This window comes from Hirundo rustica, chromosome W (assembly GCF_015227805.2).
Source record: "Hirundo rustica isolate bHirRus1 chromosome W, bHirRus1.pri.v3, whole genome shotgun sequence".
In the NCBI taxonomy this organism is placed as follows: domain Eukaryota; kingdom Metazoa; phylum Chordata; class Aves; order Passeriformes; family Hirundinidae; genus Hirundo; species Hirundo rustica.
This window is the reverse complement of record NC_053487.1, coordinates 24,804,726-24,828,886: the sequence shown is the minus strand read 5'-3', so window position 1 is coordinate 24,828,886 and position 24,161 is coordinate 24,804,726. Positions and strand designations below refer to the sequence as shown.

The following is a 24,161-nucleotide window of genomic DNA, read 5'->3' as shown; positions in this document are numbered from 1 at the left end:
ATGATAGAGGAGGCACAACTGACACTGAAGAAGGCTCTAAGCATCAGCATTTTATTGTTCTTCAGTGCAACCTTTTATACCCTTCACCTTACATGCATTACACCTGTGTGCCCTCTCTGCCCTTCTGATTGGTCAGGTAAACCTCAGCATTCCATGTTTCTTTGCCTTCAATACTGTTCACCTCTCCAACACAGTTGTAGCCCATTAGGGATGAGGCTCTGCCGCAGCCCCATTCCCAATCACCACAATCTGTGCCCACAGGTTAATTCCATTTTTACTGTGCCTGTGAACTTTTAGTGGAAAAACAAGGCATGCAAACACTGCTTTCCAAGCAAGGATGGTTGGAAGATAAGATGACATCTGGCTCAAGAATGTAGTGATAGACAAAACAAGGACTGAATCTGGGAGCTCAGGGTGGGTTTATGGGAATGGGTAAATTGTAATATGCATGTAGCAATTGTATATAAGCAACACTTGTAAAATCATGTCTGCATAGGGTTAGGAGTATCCCCTGTGGGACCTCAGGCCTGAATAAATTATTCCCTCTTTAACACCACATTAGTTTTAAGGAGTCTTGTTCTGATATTTTGTAAGATTTGGTGACAAGTCTACCAGGGGTGGGGGCCCACTAGACCTGCTGTTTACAAACAGAGAAGGGCTGCTGGTAAATGTGGTGATTAGAGGCTGTCTTGAGCACAGCGACCATGATATGATAGAGTTTTCAATACTTGATGAAGTAATGAGGGGCATCAACAAAATGTCTACCCTGGACTTCTGGAGGGCAGACTTTGGCCTGTTCAGGACACTGTTTCAGAAAAGTCCCCTGGTGAACAGTCCTTAATAACAGAGGGTTCCAGGAAGGCTTGACATACTTTAGGAAGGAAATCTTAAAGGCTCAGGAGCAGTCTGTCCCTATGTGCCAAAAGACAAGCTGTCAGGGAAGACTGGCCTTGCTGAACAGGGATCTTTTACAGGAACTCAAGGAAGAAAGAAGGTTCATGACCTTTGGAAGAAGGAACAGGCAAATCAGAAAGAGTACAAGGATGTCGTTAGGTTACATAGAGAAAAAATAAGAAAGGAAAAAGCTCAACCAGAACTCAATCTGGCTACTGCTGTTAAAGATAATAAAAAGGGTTTTAATAAATACATTAACAACAAAAAGAGCACCAAGGAAAATCTCCATCCTTTATTGTACATGGGGAGGGAATACAGTCAACAAGGATGAGGAAAAGGCTGAGGTACTTAAGACCTTCTTTGCCTCAGTCTTTAACAGTAAAACCAGTTATCCTCAGGGGAACTGGCACCCTGAGCTGGTAGACAGGGATGGGGAGCAAAATAGCCCCCAGTAATCCAGGAGGAGGCAGTTAGAAACCTACTGAGCCACTTAAGACACTCGTACGTCTATGGGACCAGATGGAATTCATCTGAGGGTGCTGAAGGAGCTGTCAGAAGAGCTCGCCAAACCAATGTCCATCATTTATCATCAGTCCTGGCTCATTGGGAAGGTCCCAGATGACTGGAGGTTGGCCAATGTGATGCCCATCCACAAGAAGGGTTGGAAGGAGGATCTGGGGGACTACAGGCCTGTCATCCTAACCTCAATGTCTGGCAAGGTTATGGAACAGATCATCTTGAATGTGATCACATGGCAATATAGAGGACAACCAAGGGATCAGACTGAGACATAACTTTAAAGAGTTAAGATTTTAGCTAAGGGTTAGAAGCAATTTATATTGATCAAGATGTAAGTTAGATTAGTAAATGGTAGGTTAATGATTATTAGATGCCCAAGCTAGAGCTAACTGTTATATTATGAGCTTGTTTATAGAAAAAGTGGAGTAAGTGAACCATCATAAGAACAGATTGAAACCACTAAGAACAATGGCCAGCACCTGGACTTGGTATCAATCAATCACGAAGCAGGGGACCTTGGATCATTCCAGAGGGTCACAGAGACCTGATGAAGACTCTCCTGACTTCATCCTTTGAGACCACTGACTCAATTTGAGACCACCGACCCATTTCAAGAGAAGAATTGCGCACGCGTGAAGGACTAATAGCCTCATTTTAATACAGAGCGGGGATGGGAGGTACTGGGGTTATGCATATGTATTGTATGTAAGATCTTGGAAAATAAATAGAGAGCAAAGAGCCTTGTTCGGGGCAGCCACGCCTTTCGGAGATGACTCCCGTGCCGCCCGCCGGTGAATAAACATACCGCTTTCTAACTTTAATTAGTTAGAGGGTCTTTGTCCGTGACTATATCGGTTTTCAATGACTCAAGACCTAGCCAGGATGGGTTTAGGAAAGGCAGGCCCTGCCTGACCAATCTGATTTTCTTTTATGACCAGGTGACCCACCTAGTGGATGAGAAGAAGGCTGTGGATGTTGTCTACCTGGACTTCAGCAAAGTCTTTGACACTGTCTCCCATGGCATTCTCCTGGAAAACCTGGCAGTCCATGGCTTGGACAGGTACACTCTTCATTGGGTTAAAAACTGACTGGGTGTCCAGGCCCTGAGTGAGTGCGATGGTAAATGGTGTCACATGCGATTGGCGGCTAGTCACTAGTGGGATTCCCCAAGGCTCAGTATTGGGACCAGTCCTGTTTAATATCTTTATTGATGATCTGAAGGGCAACAGAGCTGGTGAAGGGTCTGGAGCACAAGTCTGATGATGAGAGTCTGAGGGAGCTTAACCTGGAGAAAAGGAGGCTCGAGGGTGACCTTATCACTCTACAACTACCTGAAAGGAGGTTGTAGCCAGGTAGGGGTCGGCCTCTTCTCCTAGGAAACTCGTGACAGGAGAAGAGGAAATAGTCTCAAGCTGCACCAGGCAAGGTTCAGGTTGGACATCAGGAAGAATTTCTTCATGGAAAGGGTTGTTAAGAATTGGAATGGAATATCCAGGGATGTGGTGGAATTACCATCCCTGGAGATGTTCAAGAAACAACTGGATGTGGCACTTAATGCCATGGTCTAGTTGACAAGGTGGTGATTGCTCAAAGGTTGAACTCAATGATACTCAATGAATGATACTCAATGAATTCAATTGACTTAAAGGTCTTTTCCAACCTAAATTATTCTGTGACTCTGTATGAGTGAAAGTGAAATTTAGGTTTGAATTTTTAACTGCTTACAGCTAAAAACAAGTGCTTTAAAGTTAGTCCACAGAAGAAGAAAAATATGACAACTAATCTAAACCAAATTCTATACTAACATATTATTCTGTAATAACATACTAACCTACTGACAAGAAAAAAAATCACTTCATCCATGCTGTAAGCAAGCTATGATCAGCAAGAGTGAACTTTGCTCAGTCTAGAATAGAGAAGGCTTTTGTGGGGGGACTTAATAGTAGCCTTCCAATACCTCCAAGAGGGTCATCAACAAACTGAGCCAGACTCTTCACAGTGGTCTATAGTAGGAAGATGAAAAACAATAGGCAGATGCTGGAATAAGAGCTGCTCCAAGCGGATATTAACAGCAGCTGAGCATCAGAACAGGCTGCTCAGAATTGCTCTGCAGTCTTCAGCCTTGGAGACTTGAAATCAGACTTGATCAACCTGATCTGATTTAAACTGTCCTTCCTTTAAGCAGGAGGTTGTACTAGAGATGGTGTCTTCTAACCTGAATTACCCTACAATCCTATTGTCCTGGTTTAGGGTAAACTTGGGAGGAAACCACTGAATAGGGTCCCTCTGGGAAGCAAACCCAAACGGCCCCTTCCCTAATCAGTCCGGGAAAAAATCTCCTTAGAGAAAAGTGGAAAAAACTATTTATTTAACAAAGTGTCCACAAGCATAAAGAATGAATAATATGAAGCAATAAAACCTCTTGCTGCTCTGAAGAGAGATGGCAAACTCTTAGAAAGTCCTTGCTGTAGGTTATAGCTCAGCTCACCCAGTCTTATCACTCCCTCCGGCGCTGGAAAATGCTGTCCTGGGCCCCAGTGGGCCACAGGTGTGAGCTCCCAGTGCTCTTCTGGGTTTTCAGTCCAGAGCAGGGTTAAACAGTCCCAAAAGGAAAAAAAACCAGTCCTGGGAACTTCTTTGCCTCAGCTAGCTACAAACTAACTAAAAGCACAGGAGATCTCTGTCCTGCTGTCTGTTTGTGCTTCAGACAAACACCATCCAGGAGCTGGAATGTGGAGGAGGGAGTGCTGTTTCTGAAAACAAACTCCACGCTTCTCATTTTCCCCCTTTTGCTCGCAGAACCAGTCTTAAAGGTACAGAACACAATATCCAACATGAACAGAAGAGATGATTTGGGATACAAGCATCTTAAAGTCACCCTAGGACACCTATGAACAAGCTTCAAATCTTAGGTCTGCTATAATTCCTTGAACTACCTAGATGAAGCAATAATAAATTAAATATTGACAGAAGTCACAATACAGTTAGATAGGACTAGGTCTTTGACATATGGACAAAGAGCCAGGAGACATGGGCAAGGATTCAAACATGGTAGTATTTTGTCTGAATAACTTCATTCTTTGAATTGTGTACCACTAACACATATTGAGTAAGATATGAAATGTGATATATGCCATGCGGAAATATGTTAAATTAAAAACAAGACAACAATGGCTAAAGGACAGTACAGGACACCAGGTAGTGATGGCAGAATTCTAGAAATCAAAGCCTGAAGTACAACCTAGCCATGTTTCTAGCACATCTCATCTGAAGACAGAAGACACTGCTCCTTTCAAGTTGCTATAGTGGTTGAGTAGGCTTGCCATGAGCTATCACTGCCATAAGAATAACATATTATAATATCAGCCCAGCCCAACCCTAAAAATTAACCAATTGGTGTAAAACATGATTTAAATTAATCTCTTTAGTCTCCTAAAGGTAAGTGAAATAACTGTTCTACCTTTAAAGGTAGAACTGGTTGTTCTCCTCAATTCTGTCACCATTTCTTATCACAAAACATTTCAGAGATTTTCACATCATTTTACAAGCATAGATAATTAGGTCTCTCTTAGAGGGCTGCAAGCAATACACTTACCACCGTAGAATGCTATCAGGTTCTTTATAGAATTAAAAATATAGGAATACTATCTGAACAAGGGCCAGGAAAAGAAAAAATATGATGAATAATGTTACTGTATCACCAACAGTCAGAATGAGGTTTTAACATGTTAAAGGAGTAATAAATAAGGAAAGCATCTAAAATTAATAAGTGCTGTACATAAAAATAAAGGTAATACCTGGAATAATAAAGTTTAAACCAACTAATTTGAAATGTCAATTTTAAACTGAAGAAACATTTTTTCAACAAAAGTTAAGGGAAAATGATCTTACCTTATCTAGTCTTTTTTGCCAGCTTTCTTCATGTTTTACCATGAGTTCAATACAATGAGAGAGTGTAGCAAGGATTCCAGCAGTAGTTGCCTTGAAAGTTATAGCTTCTCCTTTAAAGTCTATGCCATTAATTCCTTTGGGTGTCACATATGGAAACACTAAAACCAAACATGAATTACTCATTTATAACTGCCTTTAACTCAAACAAGCATTTTACATGCATGCTTTATATTATCACTGTTTGAAGAAAATAGATGGGCTAGAAATTTAATTTAAAAATATAAAACAAAAGTGCTAATAATTTTCAGCTATTCACTGGATAAGGAAAGAGATTTAAAAAGAAAAACACATCCCTTCAGCTTCATGTTGCTATACTGTATTTCAAGTCTACTTCTAATGCTGTATTACTCTGCAAATCATGTGGGTGGAGGGAGTGGGAATACTTTGTAACAATAGCAGTTTGACAGCTTGAAGTGGGGCCTGAATAATACAGAGCAGCTTTAAAACATATCCAATACAGCACTAAGAAAGAAACTATTCCAAAATGCAATGAAATACCAAAGGTAACATTTCAAGGCTGCTTTTAGCAGGTAACAGTAGATTTCAAAACCACAACATAAAAAGGTATGATATAAAAGTATCAAATATGTTGAATTATCCAAGTACTGTGGTGTTTGGTAGTTCCAACAACAACTTGCTCTCAACCAGACCATTTGTTACTAAGGCTATTTAAACAAGTCACTTAAAATGTGTGACAAAAAAGTACCGATTCTATGTCAAACTTATATGGAGGTTGACAGAATACCAAATCAAACACTACGCAATAATGTCAGAAAATATTAGAAAGCAGAAGTAGCACTCATGTTGAAGCTGAGCCAAGCAAATTAAAGTAACTCCTGGCTGTGCCATAGGGCAACCTGATGACTTATCACCCACTTCTATATCCCTTTCTTTTCCTGGTCTGTCAGTTTGTCAATGTGCCACTGTTACGGTTTAAAGAGTAAAAATAATTATTTGTGTAAATTTATGCAATATCAATCTGCAAGGGTAAAAAGCAGAGCTTTCAAGCATCTCAGTTCTTGTAGAGAAGAGAAATGCAATTGCTGTTCTCCAATAGTAGACCACAATATTTACACTTAGGGAGCAGAAAGCAAGCATCACGTGGTCTTAAGTAATGGTTCATCTCCAGAGGTTTTATATGCCCTTCTTTCAGAAGGAATCAAACTTTTTCAAACAGATGTTTACATACCACACACTACTTCAAATACCTCAGTAAACATACATACTGTGATATATGTCCTAAAGTTAATTCGTGTTAAAAGATATAAAATGTAATACAACCCATATAAATATAAGTTTTGTTTAACCTAGCATGTTGCGAGTTAACTCAGGGGAAGGTGGCTCAGTAAAGTACAGGAATTTCTCTGTCCTGAAAAGGCATGGGAGGGACACGAAGAAAACATGATTGGAATTACCAGAAAGGGGGACACAAAAAAAATGCCTCTGCCGGGAATCGGTGAAAGGGAACAAAGACGACGGAAAAAAGAGATGAAAGCCCGAAGAACCAGATGATTACATCAGATCAGTATCTAGATCGTCTCCGTCAGAAATTAACATCTCCACACCACACCTGAATCCGACCATTAACAGCATTGTACTCCTCCGCTGACCCATTCAGACTCTTAAAACTGAAACCTGCATGTTTAATGAAGATGCCTCAGAGGGAGGACCGTCGAAATCCCGAGCTTCTCTCCGCGATCCAGTGTATAAAAAGAGACTGCTGCAAACCAAAAATGTGAACTTGGGGGATAACAGACTGACAGAGTGTGTTATCATTGTTCACCCAGCGGCGACCCCGGGCTCGACGCTGTCCTTTTAATTGTGGCTGTCTGAGACTGTCATTTTGTCTCTCGCAATAAAATTCCAAATTTTGATTTATCAGATTTGGTGAATCGTATTTATTACACATACTATGGTAGAACACAGCTTATCTTTTTGTTTCATGTTAATCAAGAATACTCCCTAAAAGGGTAAAGACAATGGGAGGGAAAGAAAGAAAGATCAATCTGTTTAAGAAGCAATAATGAGCTCTCCCTCTCCCTAACAGCTGCAAAGGGGAAAATGCAGTTTATACTGCTAATATGTCATGCTGGTGTAGACCATGTTCATGTGCAGGCTTGCCAGTACAACTATGTTGCTTATACATGTAATTTTTCTCTTAAGTATGCATCATGCTAGACACACTGAAGAAATTACTACTGACTGCAACAGTATAAAATCATTTCAGAAATCTATGGTAAACTGCAAGGGAGATGCAGCAAAATAGCTTCATTTCCTGGGAAAAAAGACAGCTTTTGTTCCTGGATGTCTTTCGGTCTCATCTACAACTCATTAATACTTACACACAGTAGTTTCAGTCATCATATATTCTAAGTAATTCTTTAATGACTGGTCTCAAAGAAGCAGTGATACATACAGAGTTTGCAGTTTCAAAGTCAGTGTCAACAGATTTCAAAATGAAATCTTGCATCAGGAGATCTGTAGGTTCAAATTAAAGTCTAATAGAAAAGTGTTATTGCAACTGCTCTTCTTGCCTAGAGGTCAAACTGTATGTAGCCAATTGAAAGATGCAGCAGTATAATTTTTCTTCTACTTTAACTTCAACATATTTTAAGTGGTTTCTTTTAAATTATCCTCTCTCTTAATAATTTTGCTTTATTTATTAATTGTTTTCGCTTGCCTTTCTTATAATGGATTTTTCATAGCATGTTTTAGCCTTCTTCAAAAGCTCTTCAGCCCATCTCTCCTACACATTTCTGCTTGTTAGGATAGATTAGTTGTGCCTTCTTATTAATAAGATGCTGTTAGTAATACTTTCCCAGATGTTCCAAAATCACCTGTTCAATCAAATCCGTTTTCCACTGAAATGAAAGACTAGTTTTAAAAGACACTAAGTAGAAAAACAAAGTTCCTTTATCTTTCCCATTTTATGTCACCTTAACATCTTTTGTCACTAAACTAATTCTAAATGAAAGAGAAATGCTTTGGTACACAACCCATTTATTTATACCTACTGTTGTTGGTATTCTGTGGATAGCAATATTATCAATATAATTAGTTTTTCTCTAAAAACAACCTCATTATTCCAGCAGTATATTGGTGAATATTCTTCCTACATTCAAAGCATTAAAATCCAACACAAATCCCACTGTGTTTTAGATAAAAATTTTCTTTTAGTCTCTGTACCATTTCCATCTTTGCAGTTTCAGTACAAAACCACCTTCCATCTTCAAAGAGGTTCCCTTAAGTACCACCTACTGCTCTTATTCTTAGATAATTTAAACCAAACTACACTCATTTTCCTGGGCAGATGAATGGTTAAACTTCCTGATCAAGATTCTACATTCTTAAATTCTAAAATACCACTGGGTAAATATGCATCAGCCAGGCTCTCCCTTGGTGCTTTATACAAATGATCATTGTTTCTGTTACCAGATTTTCTAATTGGAAAGTGAGCAATAAATTTGAATACCTTCATAGTGGTCTTTTTGACTTTCACTCAAAGATCCTAGAGAACTGTACTAGTTTAACACCAGGATAGAAAATTTAATCCACTCAAGATGCTCCCTTTTTGCCCTGCCCCTTCCAATAATGGAGGAACACTAGGAGAGATTAAAGTTGGAATCACAACTTTCTGAAAAATTGCAATACCCATACAATATTAATAAAAGAATGTACAAAAGAGAGTTTTACCCACAAAAGGACACTTACCACCAAACAAACAAAAATGTCTCTCAAAGATGGCACCCAGCGTGGTTTCCCAAAGGCAGAATGGTGACTGGCCCTGGACTGGGGCAACGTGGTATTTGGAAAAACAAAACAATATATCTGGAGGCTCTCACAGCTTAACTTTTCACCCCCCAGACCAAAAACAATATAAAGCAGGGACAAAAACTTGGAAAGCTAGTTCATTCAAATGAGGAATTGTGCTGCTGAAATGCTGACTTCGCATCACCTGGCACAGCTCGGGCCCCACTGCATGGGCTCTCTCTCCAGGGTGGTAGCAGCAGTGGTGTGGGTACAGGGGCTCAGTCTCTGGTGCAGTGGAGGCGTGGTAGCAGCAACAACAGTCCCAGTCCCACACCCTCCAGAGTGAGTGTGATGGGTTGAGCACTGGCTAAATGCCTGGGCACTTACTAGAATTATTTACTCTTTCGGTTGTGAGAGTATTAGGAGAAGAGCAAAGCAGGCTCAAAACTTTAAGGGGTATAAAGAAAACTTTATTTAAACAGAACCGAAAGAAAAAAAATAATCAGAATAAAACCTTTAGAACATTTTTCTTCCCCTCTTCTTTCCCATTGACAACGTACAGAAACAAAACTTAGGGCTTAGGTCAGTTGACCACCTCTAAAATAGTCTTTTATCAGTTCTCTTAGGGAGAGGAGTCTCTTTTACCATGTCATGGAGACTTCTCCACAAGAAACAATTCTCTCGTGGCTACAATTTTCATGAATAGCAGCAGCCCAGAAATCTGCAATCATGAAGTCTCTCCCATCTCACGCAGCCTTCCCACAGCTGCGTTTATGGGCCATGTCAAACTTATGGGGTACTATTTTAAGGATGAGCTGTTCAAAAGCAAAGGTTTTCTTCATCTATTTCTGAGATCATCTTCATCTCTGGGAACAGAGTTCTTCTTCTTCTTTCCCTGGGGGCAAAGGCTCTTCATCACTCTCATCTTCCTCTCTGTTCAAGCTTCTCATGTGATCACAGCTACTTTAACATTTACTTGCTTCAGCACAAATGCCTTTGTGTAGAAATAACTTCTCTGCTGTGGACTCCAGGACGGTGTGGATGAATGTAGATGAGAGATCTCTGAAGTTGGGTTTTAGAAGATGAGGTTTATTGTAAGGGATATGAGGCCTTGCTCTGAGCTGCCAGGCTGCAGCTCGTGGCAAGGCCTAGGTAAGTGGGGGAAGGGAGAGGTAGGGAGAGGAAATTCCAAGAGAGGAAAGTCCTCGGGAAAGGGTGCCAGGCAAAGAGAAGAGAGAAAAGAGCAAAGAGACCAACCCACCCTCGCAGCCCCCTGATAAGGGGTTTTCAAGGTGGGCTGGAACAGACTAGGGCCAATGGGGTTACAGATACCTGATACTTCAGAGGAGGGTTACAGGTGTGGGATGAACCATACATTGGGGGTGAGACAGGACATTCCATTTGACCTCTGGGTCTGGCTGCAGGTGACCTTCAGCTGGTCATTGTAGAAATTGCTTCCTCCTGCTGCTGAAGACTCCAGGATGGTGTAGATAAATGTAGACGAGAGATCTCTGAAGTTAGGTTTTAGAAGATGAGGTTTATTGTAAGGGATGTGAGGCCTTGCTCTGAGCTGCCAGGCTGCAGCTCGTGGCAAGGCCTAGGAAGGTGGGGGAAGGGAGAGGAGAGGAAATTCCAAGAGAGGAAAGTCCTCGGGAAAGGGTGCAAGCAAAGAGACCATCCAGCCCCCTTGGGACCCCTTATCAGGGGTCTTCAAGGTGGGCTGGAACAAGGCTTGGGCCAATGGGGTTACAGATACCTGATACTTCAGGGGAGGGTTACAGGTGTGGGATGAACCATACATTGAGGGGTGAGACAGAACATTCCATTTGACCTGGGTCTGGCTGCAGGTAACCTTCAGATGGTCACATAACTGTTTTCCCAGACATCCAGTATCTAATACATCTCAAACATCAAAACTTACTTTCAGTTCTATCTCACCTACAGGTTTCTCATTCTTAGAATATAGGCAATCATATTTATAGGGTTTTTTGGCTTCCTCCTCCCCAACAGGTCATATAACTGTTTTCCCAGACATCCAGTAGCTAGGACATCTCAAACATCAAAACTTACTTTCAATTCTATCTCACTTACAGGTTTCACATTCTCAGAATCTAAGCAATCATATTTATAGGGCTTTCTGGCTTCATCCTCCCCAACACCTTTTCTCATGTCTGCAGTTTGAACACTCCATCCCCCACACTGTTTTCATGAATTAAAGGGATATTCTAGTGCATCACAGTCTATCACCATGGCCTTACAAAAGAATTTCAGATGAAGACTAAGGCATCTTCTCATTCTCCTCCCATCTGGGACTTGACTCCTTTACTGACCTTGGTGTCTTCATGTTGTTTCTCTATGTGTCTTCACTCTGTTCTTTTCTCTCACTCGAGAGAGGATCAATGTTCCGCAAATATCATCTGCGCAATGAAAGAGTTACTATCTTGCCTGGGGCCTGCAATGGTCATGATGGTTGTCTGCTGGGTGGTGGCCAAAGCAGTCACAGTGATAGATTCAAGCCATGCTGGGGCTGTGCCAGGATCTCAGGGTGCCCAGACAGAATGGCGGCAGCTGCTCTGGCTGCATGGCTGGTCTCAGGCCCATACTGTGTTTAATTCCAGCCACAGGCCGACCTGACTGCGCTGGGGGGGGCAGGGGGCGACAGACAGATGGGACCGGCCTGGCAGCAAGATGTTAACAGCCGCTGGGGCCCAAGATGTTAACAGCTGCTGGGGCCCAGTCCGGCTGGGATGGGGCCCGGTGGGCTCCCTGGGAAGGGGTCTGCCTCCTCGGCAGGGCCCACCCAGCCTGGCCCAGCTGCATGAAGAGGGCCGGGCCAGCCTGTTACCCATTCCCAGGCCAGAAGAAGAAAAGGCTTTTCCCAGGCTTGTCTTAAAATATGAATCTCACAGAGATGTATTTAGCTCTTTAATTGGTTTAACAGGTTGTCAATATTTAAACTAGCCACTGGTTGGTTTTGTCAGGCACAGAGGAGACTCTTAGCAGCTCCTCTTAGAAAAATCATTTCCGTGGGTGGCTTCTTCCCTCCTCACTAAATGTCAATCAATGCAAAACCAGCACAGTGAGCCCAGAAAAAAAATGGAAAACTTCCTATTTCCAGCCTTGGGTTTTTCCCTTCCAAAACCACACCCCCCAGTGGTGACATGGGTGGTACTGAATAGACAGCATAAAAAACTCTACCCCCTTGTTTCTGTACCCAAGATATTATCCATCCCTTATTCTATACCATTAATATCATGCCCAGATTTTATACCTTTCTACTATATACATATATATACATATGGCTATGCACAAGCACGGGTATCATTTCAGTAGTCACTGGAAATACTCCCAAGATGTTTGTTGAATTCTTTTAGTCCATGACTGGTGTAACTGGATCAATTCATACTCATTGTTCATGGTATTTATGACATACAGTGTCAAGTATCAGTGTCATTCAAAAACCCATATTACATATGAAATTCAACATTACAGACTGTTCTCACCCAAATATCAAATCACCTTGAGGTACACATTATGTTTTCCTGTTCCTCTGCATTTCCCACCAAGTGTACCCAGGTCCTTGAGCAAAAAGACTCCCATGCCCATGGGTTTGCCTTTGCTTGAAACAGGACTAATCCAGGCTGTCTTCCCTAACACATTCCTCATATGCACCATGGGGACTTCATCCCCTTCTACAGTATGTAGAGGTTCTGATTGGGCAGAGCCAGCTTGATTGGTGGAGCATCTAGTGTTAACTAACTAGGTGGCCTTCACTAAATGTAGATCCCAATGTTTGAACATCCCACTGCCCATTGCTTTCAATGTGGTTTTTAACAGTCCATTACATGGTTCCATCTTTCCAGAGGCTGTTATGTGATAGGGAATATGATACAACCACTCAATACCGTGCTCTCTAGCCCAGGTGTCTATGAGGCTATTTTTGAAATGAGTCTCGTTGTCTGACTCAAATCTTTCTGGGGTGCCATGTGGCCACAGGACTTGCTTCTCAAGGCCCAAGATGGTGTTCCAGGCAGTGATGTGAAGCATAGGGTACGTGTCCAGGCATCCTGTGGTTGTTTCCACTACTGTAAGCACATAAGTGTTTGCCTTGGCAGGTTTGCAGGAGTGTGATGTAATCAATCCGCCAGGCCTCCCTATATTTATATTTCAGCCATCATCCCCCATATCACAGAGGCTTTACCAACTTGGCCTATTTGATTGCAGTGCATGTTTCACACTTAAGGATAACCTGGGAGATGGTGTTCATGGTTTAGTTCGCCCCTCAATCACAAGCCCATCCATATGTTGCATCTCTTCCTTAATGACGTGAGGTGTTGTGGGTCCATCTAGCCAGAATTTACCCTTACATTTCCAGTCCAGATCTACCTGAGACACTTTAATCTTGGCTGCTTGATCTACCTGTCCATTGTTGCAATGCTCTCCAGTAGCTCAGCGCTTGGGTATGTGTGCATTTACGTGATGGACTTTTAGAGCCAACTTCTCTACCTGGGTAGTGGTCTTGTCACACTTTGGCATACCAGATATGTTTACTTCTTTGCTGACAATTGGTCTTTTTCCATTGTTCCAGCCACCCCCACAGAACATTTGCTACCATCCACAAGTCAGTGTAGAGGTAGAGCGTTGGCCATTTCTCTTGCTCAGCAATATCTAAAGCCAGATGGATGGCTTCCAGCTCTGCAACCTGACTTGATTCACTTTGTGCCTCAGTAGCTTCTGCAACTCACCACATAGGACTCGATACAGCAGCTTTCCATTTTCAATTTGTCCCTTGTCCTAGGGTGACTTTATGATGCTTGTATCCCAAATCGTCTGTTCTGTCTGTACTGTATATTGAGTTCTGTGCCTTTAAGACTGGTTCTAAGAGCAAAGAGAAAACTGCCTGACTCCTCCACATTCTTCTCCGGACTGGGTGTTTGGCGGAGGCTTGGAGAGACTGCAGGACAGAGATCTTTTTGCTTTTAGTTAGTTTTAGCTAGCCAGGGCAGAGAAGTTCCCTGGACTGTTTTTTTTTTTCTTTTTTTTCTTGGGACTGTTTAAACCTGCTCAGGACTGAAAAAAACCCAGGGGAGCACTGGGGGCTGCACCTGCAGCCCACCAGGGCCTGGACCTCGGCATTTCCAGCAGCGCCGGAGGGATTGGGACTGATAAAAGACTGAGAGAGAGCCGAGCTACACTCATGGCAAGAACTTTCTCAATTTACCATCTATCTCCAGAATGAGAGGTTTTATTGTTTCATATTATTCATTCTTTGTACTTGTGAGTTTTAGCTGTCATAAAAACAGCCATATAATGTTACCTTTCTCTCTCTGGCCAAAGGGAAAAGGGCTGACCTGCAGGAAATCAGGGTTCTTTATATGGGTACTTCCCAAAGTCGCAATTGACATTCTCAGTGGTCAAAACAGATGCCAATATCCCAAACTAGCTTTCTGATAGGTCCCTGTCCTTTCTAAAGCAATTCCTCCATAACTAAAAAACCAAACTGGGCCAACCCATGACATCCCTACAATATGGCAGGAACTGTCAATAAAGAGACCATGTCACTTTTCAGTTTCTGGTACCTGATTATATGGTGAGGTCTCCTCAGCACGTCACCTGCTCCTCTTCCTCTTCTGATGATAGTCCAAAATTTTCTCCTTCGGACTAATTCATGATGATTTTCAAGATTTCTGGGCAATTGGAGTTTCCTATTCAAGCTAGCTGTGTGAACAGTATGACCCATTTACACCACGTAGAATCAGTGGCATGATGTGTGGAAGAGACTTTCCCTTTGAACATCCAGCCCAGCACTGGTAATCGTGGTGCCAGGAGGAGCTGTGCTTCGGTGCCAATCACTTCTGAAGCAGCTCAAACCCCTTCAAAAGCTGCCAGGATCTCTTTTTTAGTTAGGGTGTAGCAAGCCTTGGATCATTTGTTTCCCCTACTCCAGAACCCCAGGGGTCATCCTCGAGTATCCCCAGGTATTTTCTTCCAGAGGCTCCAGGAAGGATCATTCTCCCTGGCTGCAGTGTAGGGCATGTTTTTTACATCCTGTCCTGACTGGCCCAAGGGCTACTGCATGAACAATCTACTGTTTAATTTGTTCAAAAGCTTGTCCTTGTTCAGGGTCCCATTTGAAATCCTTTTTCTTCCAGGTCACATGATAGAGAGGGCTTACAATCTGACTGTAGTCTGGAATATGCATTACCCAAAAACCCACAGAAACTAGGAAAGCCCGTGTTTCCTTCTCACTGGTCATAGGGAACATAGTTGCTCTTTTGTTGACCACATCCACTGGAATCTGATTACATCCATCTTTCCATTTTACTCCTCAAAACTGAATTTCCTAGGCAGGTCCCTTGACCTTACTTTGTTTTATGGCAAAAACATCTTTCAGGAGGATTTGGGTTATCTTCTCCCCTTTCTCAAAAACTTCCTCTGCTCTCTTGTCCCATACAATGATGTCATCAATGTACTGCAGGTGTTCAGGAGTGTCACCCTTTTCCAGTGCAGCCTGGATCAGTCTACAGCAAATAGAGGGGCTGTTTTTCCACCCCTGGGGCAGTCAGTTCCATGTGTACTGGACACACCTCCAGGTGAAAGCAAACTGTGGCCTGCACTGTGCTGCTAAAGGAATGCAGAAAAACCCATTAGCAATGTCAGTGGTGGCACTACTTTGCTGCCTTGGACTCCAGTTCGTACTGAAATTCCAGCATGCCTGGCACAACAGCATTCAGGGATGGTGTGACTTCGTTCAGGCTATGATAGTCCACTGTCAGCCTCCACTCTCCATTGGACTTAAGCACTGGCCATATAAGACTATGAAAGGGTGAGCAAGTCTTGCTGACCACTCCCTGGCTCTCCGGTTCATGAATCATCTCATGGATGGGGGTCATGGAGTCCCGGTTGTTGCAGTATTGTCAACAGTGCACTGTTGTGGTAGAGATCTGTACCTGTTGTTCTTCGACCCTCAGCAGTCCCACAGCAGAAGGGTCCTCTGAGAGACTGGGCAGGGTATTCAACTAATTTCATCTGTCTCTACAGCAGCTATCCCAAAAGCCCAACAATACCCTTTTGGGTGCTTGAAATACCCTCTCCTGATCACTACATCCTTAGCAGAGCAAGCGCTTTATATGATTGGAAAAAAAAAATCTACTCATTTTTAGTTCTCTGGAAGTATACTGTAACTTCTTCCAATTCCTTTCCTCCTAACAGTCTTGGCAATATTCTAGAAAGAAAACTTAAATACAGCAAGGAAACATGCAACACATGGGGAACTAGAGCCAGATAAAAGAAAACAGAAGACAGAAAAGGCTTATTTTGCACATATATTTTTCAGATTCTTGAAGAAAGTGTCTACAATTTTAAAAATGCTTTTTCTAAGTACTTCTTTTGGATATTCCATCAGATTTGCAACTGTACTGCTTCAAAGTTTTGTGAACCAAAGTCTAACAAATACTGAATTGTCAACTATGATAGAATGTCAATGCAGAAATAATTTCAGCCAGGAAAAAAGAGAAAGTATAAGAAAAATGCAAATAGATTTTTTAAATGCATACACAACTTCTGTCAGGCTAGATGTATCAGATTTATAAAAAAGCAAGACTTGCATGAGGAATTCACATTTAGTGAATGGAGGCAGTGAGTACAATGACTATAACCAGATCATTTAAGATAAGAATAAAAATCAGAATTCTGTTCAGCATAACACTGAAAAATAATTTTAAAAAGTGCTAAAATTAGGATGAGTAAGATTCAGTAACAATGTTGACTTAATCATTACACAGACATAGAAGTTAGAAAAACCATAATGGGGCACACCTAACTGGAAAAGCATTGTGCTTCACCACACTCCTAAAGCAGATAATATTTGCAAGAAAAACTGCAATTGCTTGTTACAAATCTCAGTTTCCAATATACAAATGATGCAGCTGTTTCAACAGACTTTTGAAGTGGAAATGGCTTTGGATACAAATAGGAAATTCCAGATTGACAGTTTTACATTAATATTTGTGTGAATTAAGAATAACTCAGATTATATTTCCTTAACTGCCTTTCATGATTATCTTAACATGAATAAGAATGTCCTGTCACATACATTCAAATAACTATTCCTGTCATTTTCTGCTTAGAAAAGAACATAAATACCCATCTTGTATCAGGCTTATCATACCATTCATACTAATTTTCAGTGAAAAAGTTGACACACTTACATTTTTCCTTACTGCTGTTACTGTTATGTAAAAAATCCCCATCAGAACGCATCGCAGGGAAATCATCTTCATCATCTTCTACCACTAAATGTGAGAAAGTGTGTGTTATGGGAGTGAGAAAGCTTTCCCAAGTCTTCAGTGTGCAAAAAAGAAATAAGAGCATCTTCATGGCTAGGCAGCATTTAAGATTATTTCTTATAACAGTCATGACACACACCCTCCCTTCTTTTTTTTTTTTTTTTTTTTTTTTGACCACTATCAACATTACCTTCAGAAACCATCAGGAGGCTAAGATTTGCTCAGTGTCAAAATTTAGCACTTGATTTGATGGCAAGAAAAACATTATCTTGGTGTTACAACTGGATAAGCAAGGAGCCACAATTGAGCAACTATCTACTCATTTACACTAGAAAGTTCTCAAAGAAGTGAAATGGTACTTATCTATTATTTTCTCACTATCAAAAGTTTCAGGCTACCAGAACAAACATGGAGATGAATATTAATGCCTCAGAAGAGTGCATGAATATGACAAGCTGTGTTTTGCAAAGAACAATTCAGAGAGATGTAGACATCCACACCTGCGTCTACTAGGACTTCCAGTGTGCACTCAGTGCTCTAGCTACAGCCAATACATCTCAGGGGCATTCATTATGGCAGAACCTTTGCCTTTTTTAAAGAATGTATTGTTCCTATGAAAACTAATAATCTATTGCTTTTCAAAATAAAGATAAAAGACTGGTTTTGTCTGGGATAGAGTTAATTTTCTTCTCAGTAGCTGGTACAGAGCTGTGTTTTGGATTCAGTGTGAGAATAATGTTAATAACACACTGATGTCTTGGTTATTGTTAAGTAGTGCTTACCCAAAGCAAGGACTTTTCAGTGTCTCATGCTCTGCCAGTGAGGAGCTGCACAAAAGGCTGGGAGGAAGCATGGGCAGGACAGGTGAGTTGAACTGGCCAAAGGGATATTCCACACCATAGAATGTCATGCCCAGTATATAAATTGGGGGGAGTTACCTGGAAGAGGGGGCTGATCACAGCTCGTGAACAGGCTGGGCATCGGTCAATGGGTAGTGACCAACTGTATTGTACATCACTTGTCTTTCTTGGGTTATATCTCCCTCTCTCCCTCTCCTTATTACAATTATTATCTTTTACTTTGTTTCAAAGAAACTGTTCTTATCTCAACCCATGAGTTCTATTTTCTTTCCTGATTCTCCTCCCCATCCCATTGAGAGAGAAGGGGAAATGAGCAAGCAGATGCATGGTACTTGGTTACCAACTGGGGTTAAACCGTGACAGAGACACATCAGTAAACAAACTTGAATTCATGTTATGGGGTAAACAATTATTGTTATATGACATCAAGTGCTTAAAAGATCATTTATACAATTGACAGCTAGAGGTCAATATTTCAGTTAAGCAGTTTTTTATGGGAATCCAACTTCTGAAGTGAAAATAGTTAACAGTGTATGCAGAAATAGCTTAGACTGATCTCATTCCTAAGACTAAATTTAATATACATACTTCATTTATATGGTATCAAATGCTAGAGTAACTATTTCAAGGGCTATTACTGTGTAAAAAGTAAAATTCTATGAAGATAACAGTTCTCAATTACAGTTTTACCTTTATCTCTCTGGAGTTCATCTTTGGAAACTGCATCTGCACAGGCATCAAAGTATTTCTGTAAAGTATCAACTTGTCTACACAAGATGTCTCTAAAGGTTTCCATTTCTGCAAGCTTCTCACGTAAGTTATGGCCCTTCTGAAAATGCAAGCATGAAAAAGCTCAAATGCTTCTACAGGCTCATCAATAGTTCAATGCCAAAAAAAAAGGATTTCTGCAATTATGAAGAACAAATTCTTTAAGCACACCAAAGAAATTTCAGATATCAGCAGCTATGAAATACTGGTAATGTTAGAACATAAGAAACTGTATAAAAGTGTTTCTTACTCATTTTGTCCACTAGTCTCAATTTTTCATCTTGACTTCATCTGCTACTTTAGAGCATTCAATAAAAATTTATTAAAAACAAAATCTTATATACTATAAGGTTTACACCTGTTTACCTGAAAACAGTCAGTTCTAGTTTAAGATCTTTATTCTAGCCTTTACTCCCCCTTTGCTTGTGCTGCTCCTCTTCTCTCTTCTGCCTCAACCAATTTCAAATGTTAAATATTTATATCCATGAAACAAAGAAAGTTGTCATTTGTCAAGTCACAGAATCAGCATTTCCTTTCATCTAGAAGCCCTGATATTCTCAGAAGTACACTAAGAAAGACTAATAATTTCTCCCACAGGTTTGATTTCCTTGACATTTGAAAATGACACCATAGTTTAAAAGGAATAACCACATAGAGGCATGAAAAAGTTTCCTGTATGATCTGTTCATCATCACATGCTAAATTACTAACACTTATAAACCAAAGATTTGCTTGGGTTTCTTTCTTATAATTGTGTGAACAAGTCTTCACATAGCTTATTTACTTTCCAGTTTTGTGTGTTATTTAAACACCAATACTAAGAAAATGTTATTCACTAACCTTGAATGAAGAGGTAGATGTTGCAGAGTATCCACTTGCTCCAGAAACAAGAGACACCATGGAGCCATGGCGTCGTAAACTTGACTCTGATGCGTAGCCAGATTCAGTCTAAAATCCAAACCACACACAAAAGCAGTGTTGAGGCTTTTCATAAAAAAAGAACTAGTGAAAGCAAGTTTAATTTCTCCTCTAAACTAGCCCATTTGTTTCTTGTCAGGAAGCAGCAAGGGCTTAATAATTTCTGCAAGTTTAAGATGTTGATGTAGTAACTATAAAGTTACAATGAATCTTTTTTATTTGTTATCATGTTGATCTGGAAAAGAAAGTAATCTGCAATTTATTGTGTATCCCTAAAACAGTAACTAATTAAACAATGCAAAAAAAAAGAAAAAAATCTATTGATTAAAATAGCATGAAAAATATTAAAAAATATTAAGTTTGACAAATGTCCTCACAACTTAAACAGAAGAAGATAGTGAGGAACTGTAAGAAGAATATTTTCCTAAAGGTTAAGATAAAATGGCACACATGACAAAGGAGAAGAAGAACCCTAGAGAATGTAAGGCAGTGTTGGAAAATCTCATTCCCTAACTACTGTACCAGGTTTTATAGTATTCATTTCTATGAACTTTCCTTATCCCAGGAGGACCCTGAGAACTACTGACCTGACAGCCTCACCTCTGTGCCTGGGAAAATCATGGAAAAGATCCTCCTGGAAGCTATTCTAAGGCACATGGAGGACAGGGAAGTGATTTGGGACAGCCAGCATGGCTTCACCAAGGGCAAGTCCTGCCTGACTGTCCTAGGTTACAATGTAAAATGTGCCCAAAGTATGTATTCTATCACCATCTACATGAAATGTTGAAACTAAGTTGTGCACTGTTTCCCTTGCCCCCTCCCTCCAGACTATCTTCTGTTAATGGCCCATCAATGCCTTCCTGCATGACTCATAGATAACTCCCTCCAGGAGCTATCTCTGTTTAATAGGCAATCAAGGACCCATTACAAAACTGATAAAATGATATCAGCCCATTGGGAGATGCTCCGCCCAGGGGGAAGAGCCAAGCATTCCCACCTGGATATAATCTGGGATTTGGGACAGCACAGGCAGCCTTACCCACTGGATTCCCAGAGGACAAGAGCTACCAGACCTTTCTGCAGGAACACTGCTTCAACAAGAACACTTCATCTGGACTACTACCACCATGGTGTCAGGTTGTATTCTGACTCTGTCAGTGATCTTTTGTACCATTGCATGCGTTTTATTTTATTTTATTTTACTTTTTTTTTCTCTCCTATTAAATTGTTTTTTCTGACTTGGAGTGTCTTGCTGGTTTTGCCTTCAAGCCAGCACACTGACCAACTAAGTGGCCTTCTATGATGGAGTGACTACATCAGTGGACAAGGGAAGGGCTACAGATGCCATCTATCTAGACTTCTGTAAAGCATTTAACATGGTCCCCAACAATATCCTTCTCTCCAAATTGGAGAGACAAGGATTTGATGGGTGCACTGTTCGGTGGATAAGGAATTGGTTGGATGGTCACATCCAGAGGGTAGTGGTCAGAGACTCAGAGTCCCAATGGACATCAGTGAATAGTGGTGCCCCTGAGGGGTCTGAATTGGGACCAGTGTTATTTAATATCTTCATTAATTATGTAGATGAAGGGATCGAGTGCACCCTCAGCAACTTTGCAGAGAACGCCAAGCTGAGTGGTGTGGTTGACACATCTGAAGGATGAGATACCATCCAGAGGGACCTGGACAAGCTCAAAAAGTGGGCCCATGGGAATCTCATGAGACTTAACAAGGCCAAATGCAAGGTGCTGCACCTGGGCTGCTTGGTTGCACTGGGCAACCTCTGGTATCAATACAGGCTGGAGGATGAATGGATTGAGAACAGCCCTGCCAAGGACTTGGGGAATACCAGCTAATGAAAAGCTGGACATGGCCCAGTCATGTGCACTTGTGGCCTAGAAAGACAATTGTATCCTGGGCTGCTTCAAAATCAGAAGGTCGAGGGTAGTGATTCTGCCCCTCTACTCCACTCTGGTGAGACCCCACCTGGAATACTGCATCCAGCTCTGGGGTTTCCAGCACAGGAAGAACATTGACCTGTTGAAGCAAGTCCAGTGGAGGGCCATGAAGATGACTAGAGGGATGGAACACCCCTCCTATTAGGAAAGGCTGAGAGAGTTGAGGTTATTCAGCCTGGAGAAGGTTCCAGGGTGAGTTTGCTATGGCCTTTCAGTACCTGAAAGGGATCTACAAAATGGCTGGAGAGGGACTTTTTACAAGAGTATGTAGTGATAGAACAAGGAGGAAAGGCTTTAAACTGAAAGAGGGAAGGTTTAGATTAGATATTAGGAAGAAATTCTTTACTACGAGGGTGGTGAGGCACTGGAATAGATTGCCCACAGAAGCTGTGGCTGCCCTGTCCTGAAAGTGTTCAAGGCCAGGTTGAATGGAGGTCTGAGCAACTTGGTCTAATGAAAGGTATCCCTGCCCATTGCAAGAGGGGTGGAATTAGATGATCCTTAAGGTCCCTTCCAACCCAAACAATTCTATAATTCTTAAGATATATAGTTAACATTGTATACTGCATAGTCATGGTTAAGTCAGAATGATTAAAGGACCCCAGCTCATTGTAAGGAGAAGGACAGACCCCACACTGAAGAATAAAGGATACCCCTGGACTATCAAGATAATGCCATCATCCTAGCCCCTCTAACATCTCTGTGAATCCCTCCCATTATCTGGCATCAAATAATGAATTTAAAGCTATTTTATACAGAGCAAGAGTGCTAGAAATATAGTTACATAAGCATAGTGACAGAAGTGCTAAAAGGTCAAATTTTTAACAATTAGTATTACTGTTTTAAAGCATAGTTTTAAAATATCTATTGGAATAAGCTTTTTATTAGAACATTCACATTGGATATGCAGGACTCTTCTAGAATATTAGTTCAAGTTATACCTAACTTTGGCAACATATTTGGTATACTGGACCATGTTTTGAATTGCATTGCACTTGTGTTACAGTACAGAGATTATACCTTAATTCACCAGATCTGAATTTCAAATATAACAAAACAAATAATGAAACTTTGATTAGGTATTTTGCAAATACTCAGGTAAGGGCTTTTGGCTCTTTATATGGACTTTAGGACTTTCAAAGGCTTGACAAGTGAAAACAGAGGAGGTAAGGGAATAAAAAGATTTTAAAAAGAAAAATTAAGAGTTTTAGGCATACAATACTATAATTTAATTTCAGAAGTGTTTAATTAGCATAAAACTAAAGAGACCATTTTGTAAGAGTTTCAAACCTCAAAGCATCACAAAACACTTCTGTTTAGATTTCTTCTAAATGCAAATCTAAACCAAACTTCACTGTTTTCCTGGTAACTTCAATGTTTACTTAATCATCCACTAGAAATATTAAGATGACTTGGAATATGCTTTTACTACAGTCAGTTTGACAATAGGGACTCATTCTGTTTTCTATTTAATTGGATATGACTTAATGAACAAATCAGTTTTAAAATGTAGCCAAAATATCCATTGCATTGAGGTCAAAGCATTTTAACTAAGGATAGCAAATGTTGTCTGATTTTCTCCTTTAAGTGGGAAAGACATGTCTATGTAAAACTTGAATTTAAGCTTAAGTGAAATTTCTGAATGTCCCTATTTGAAGATTTAATCAGTCACATCTTAATAGTACTACTCTAGTACTTACAAGAACAGATGTAATCTTAGAAGGAAAAGAAATCTCATTTATATTCTGCATTTGAATTAAATCCTTTTCTTCTGATATTACCCTTATAGTCAATGATCAGTTAATTTAGTTCACAAAATGAAAGCTATGGAGTGAAAGAACAAAATCACCTTCTTTCCATATCAATATGTAAGACTGATATTTTTAAAGGTACCATTTCAGCAATATATTTATTTGACTGTCATTTATGTTTGTGATTAATAGTTCACTAAACAGTTTATCCATGCTTCTGAACTGCATACATGACAGCTGTATACAGCTATCAGCTTGAAAACTCTACCCATAAAAAGGTGTTACAGAATCAGAATCCCAGATACATTAAGGTTGAAAAATACCTCGGAGATCATCAAGTCCAACCTTTGAGCAATCACCACCTTGTGAACTAGACCATGCCACTAAGTGCCACATCCAGTCATTTCTTTAACCTCTGGGGATGGTGACTACATGACCTCCATGGGCAGTCCATTCCAATGTTTAACAATATCTTCAATAAAGAAATTCCTCCTGATGTCCAGT

The 24,161-nt window shown here is 40.7% G+C and overlaps 1 protein-coding gene across 8 annotated transcripts in view; it reads right to left on the bottom strand.

The window, feature by feature from the left end:
- LOC120764890 (ceramide transfer protein-like) overlaps positions 1–24,161 on the bottom strand; it is a 160,509-nt gene that overhangs the window by 58,056 nt on the left and 78,292 nt on the right. For 7 of the 8 annotated variants that reach the window (XM_040089008.2, XM_040089004.1, XM_040089005.1 and 4 more), the window contains 4 exons: positions 19,871–19,978; positions 18,953–19,091; positions 17,325–17,408; positions 5,305–5,462 (listed from right to left, as the gene is read on the bottom strand). In XM_040089008.2, coding sequence (XP_039944942.1) covers positions 5,305–5,462; positions 17,325–17,408; positions 18,953–19,091; positions 19,871–19,978 — 489 coding nt within the window. The remainder of the gene's footprint in view (positions 1–5,304; positions 5,463–17,324; positions 17,409–18,952; positions 19,092–19,870; positions 19,979–24,161) is intronic. The other variant, XM_040089007.1, reaches the window with a different exon arrangement.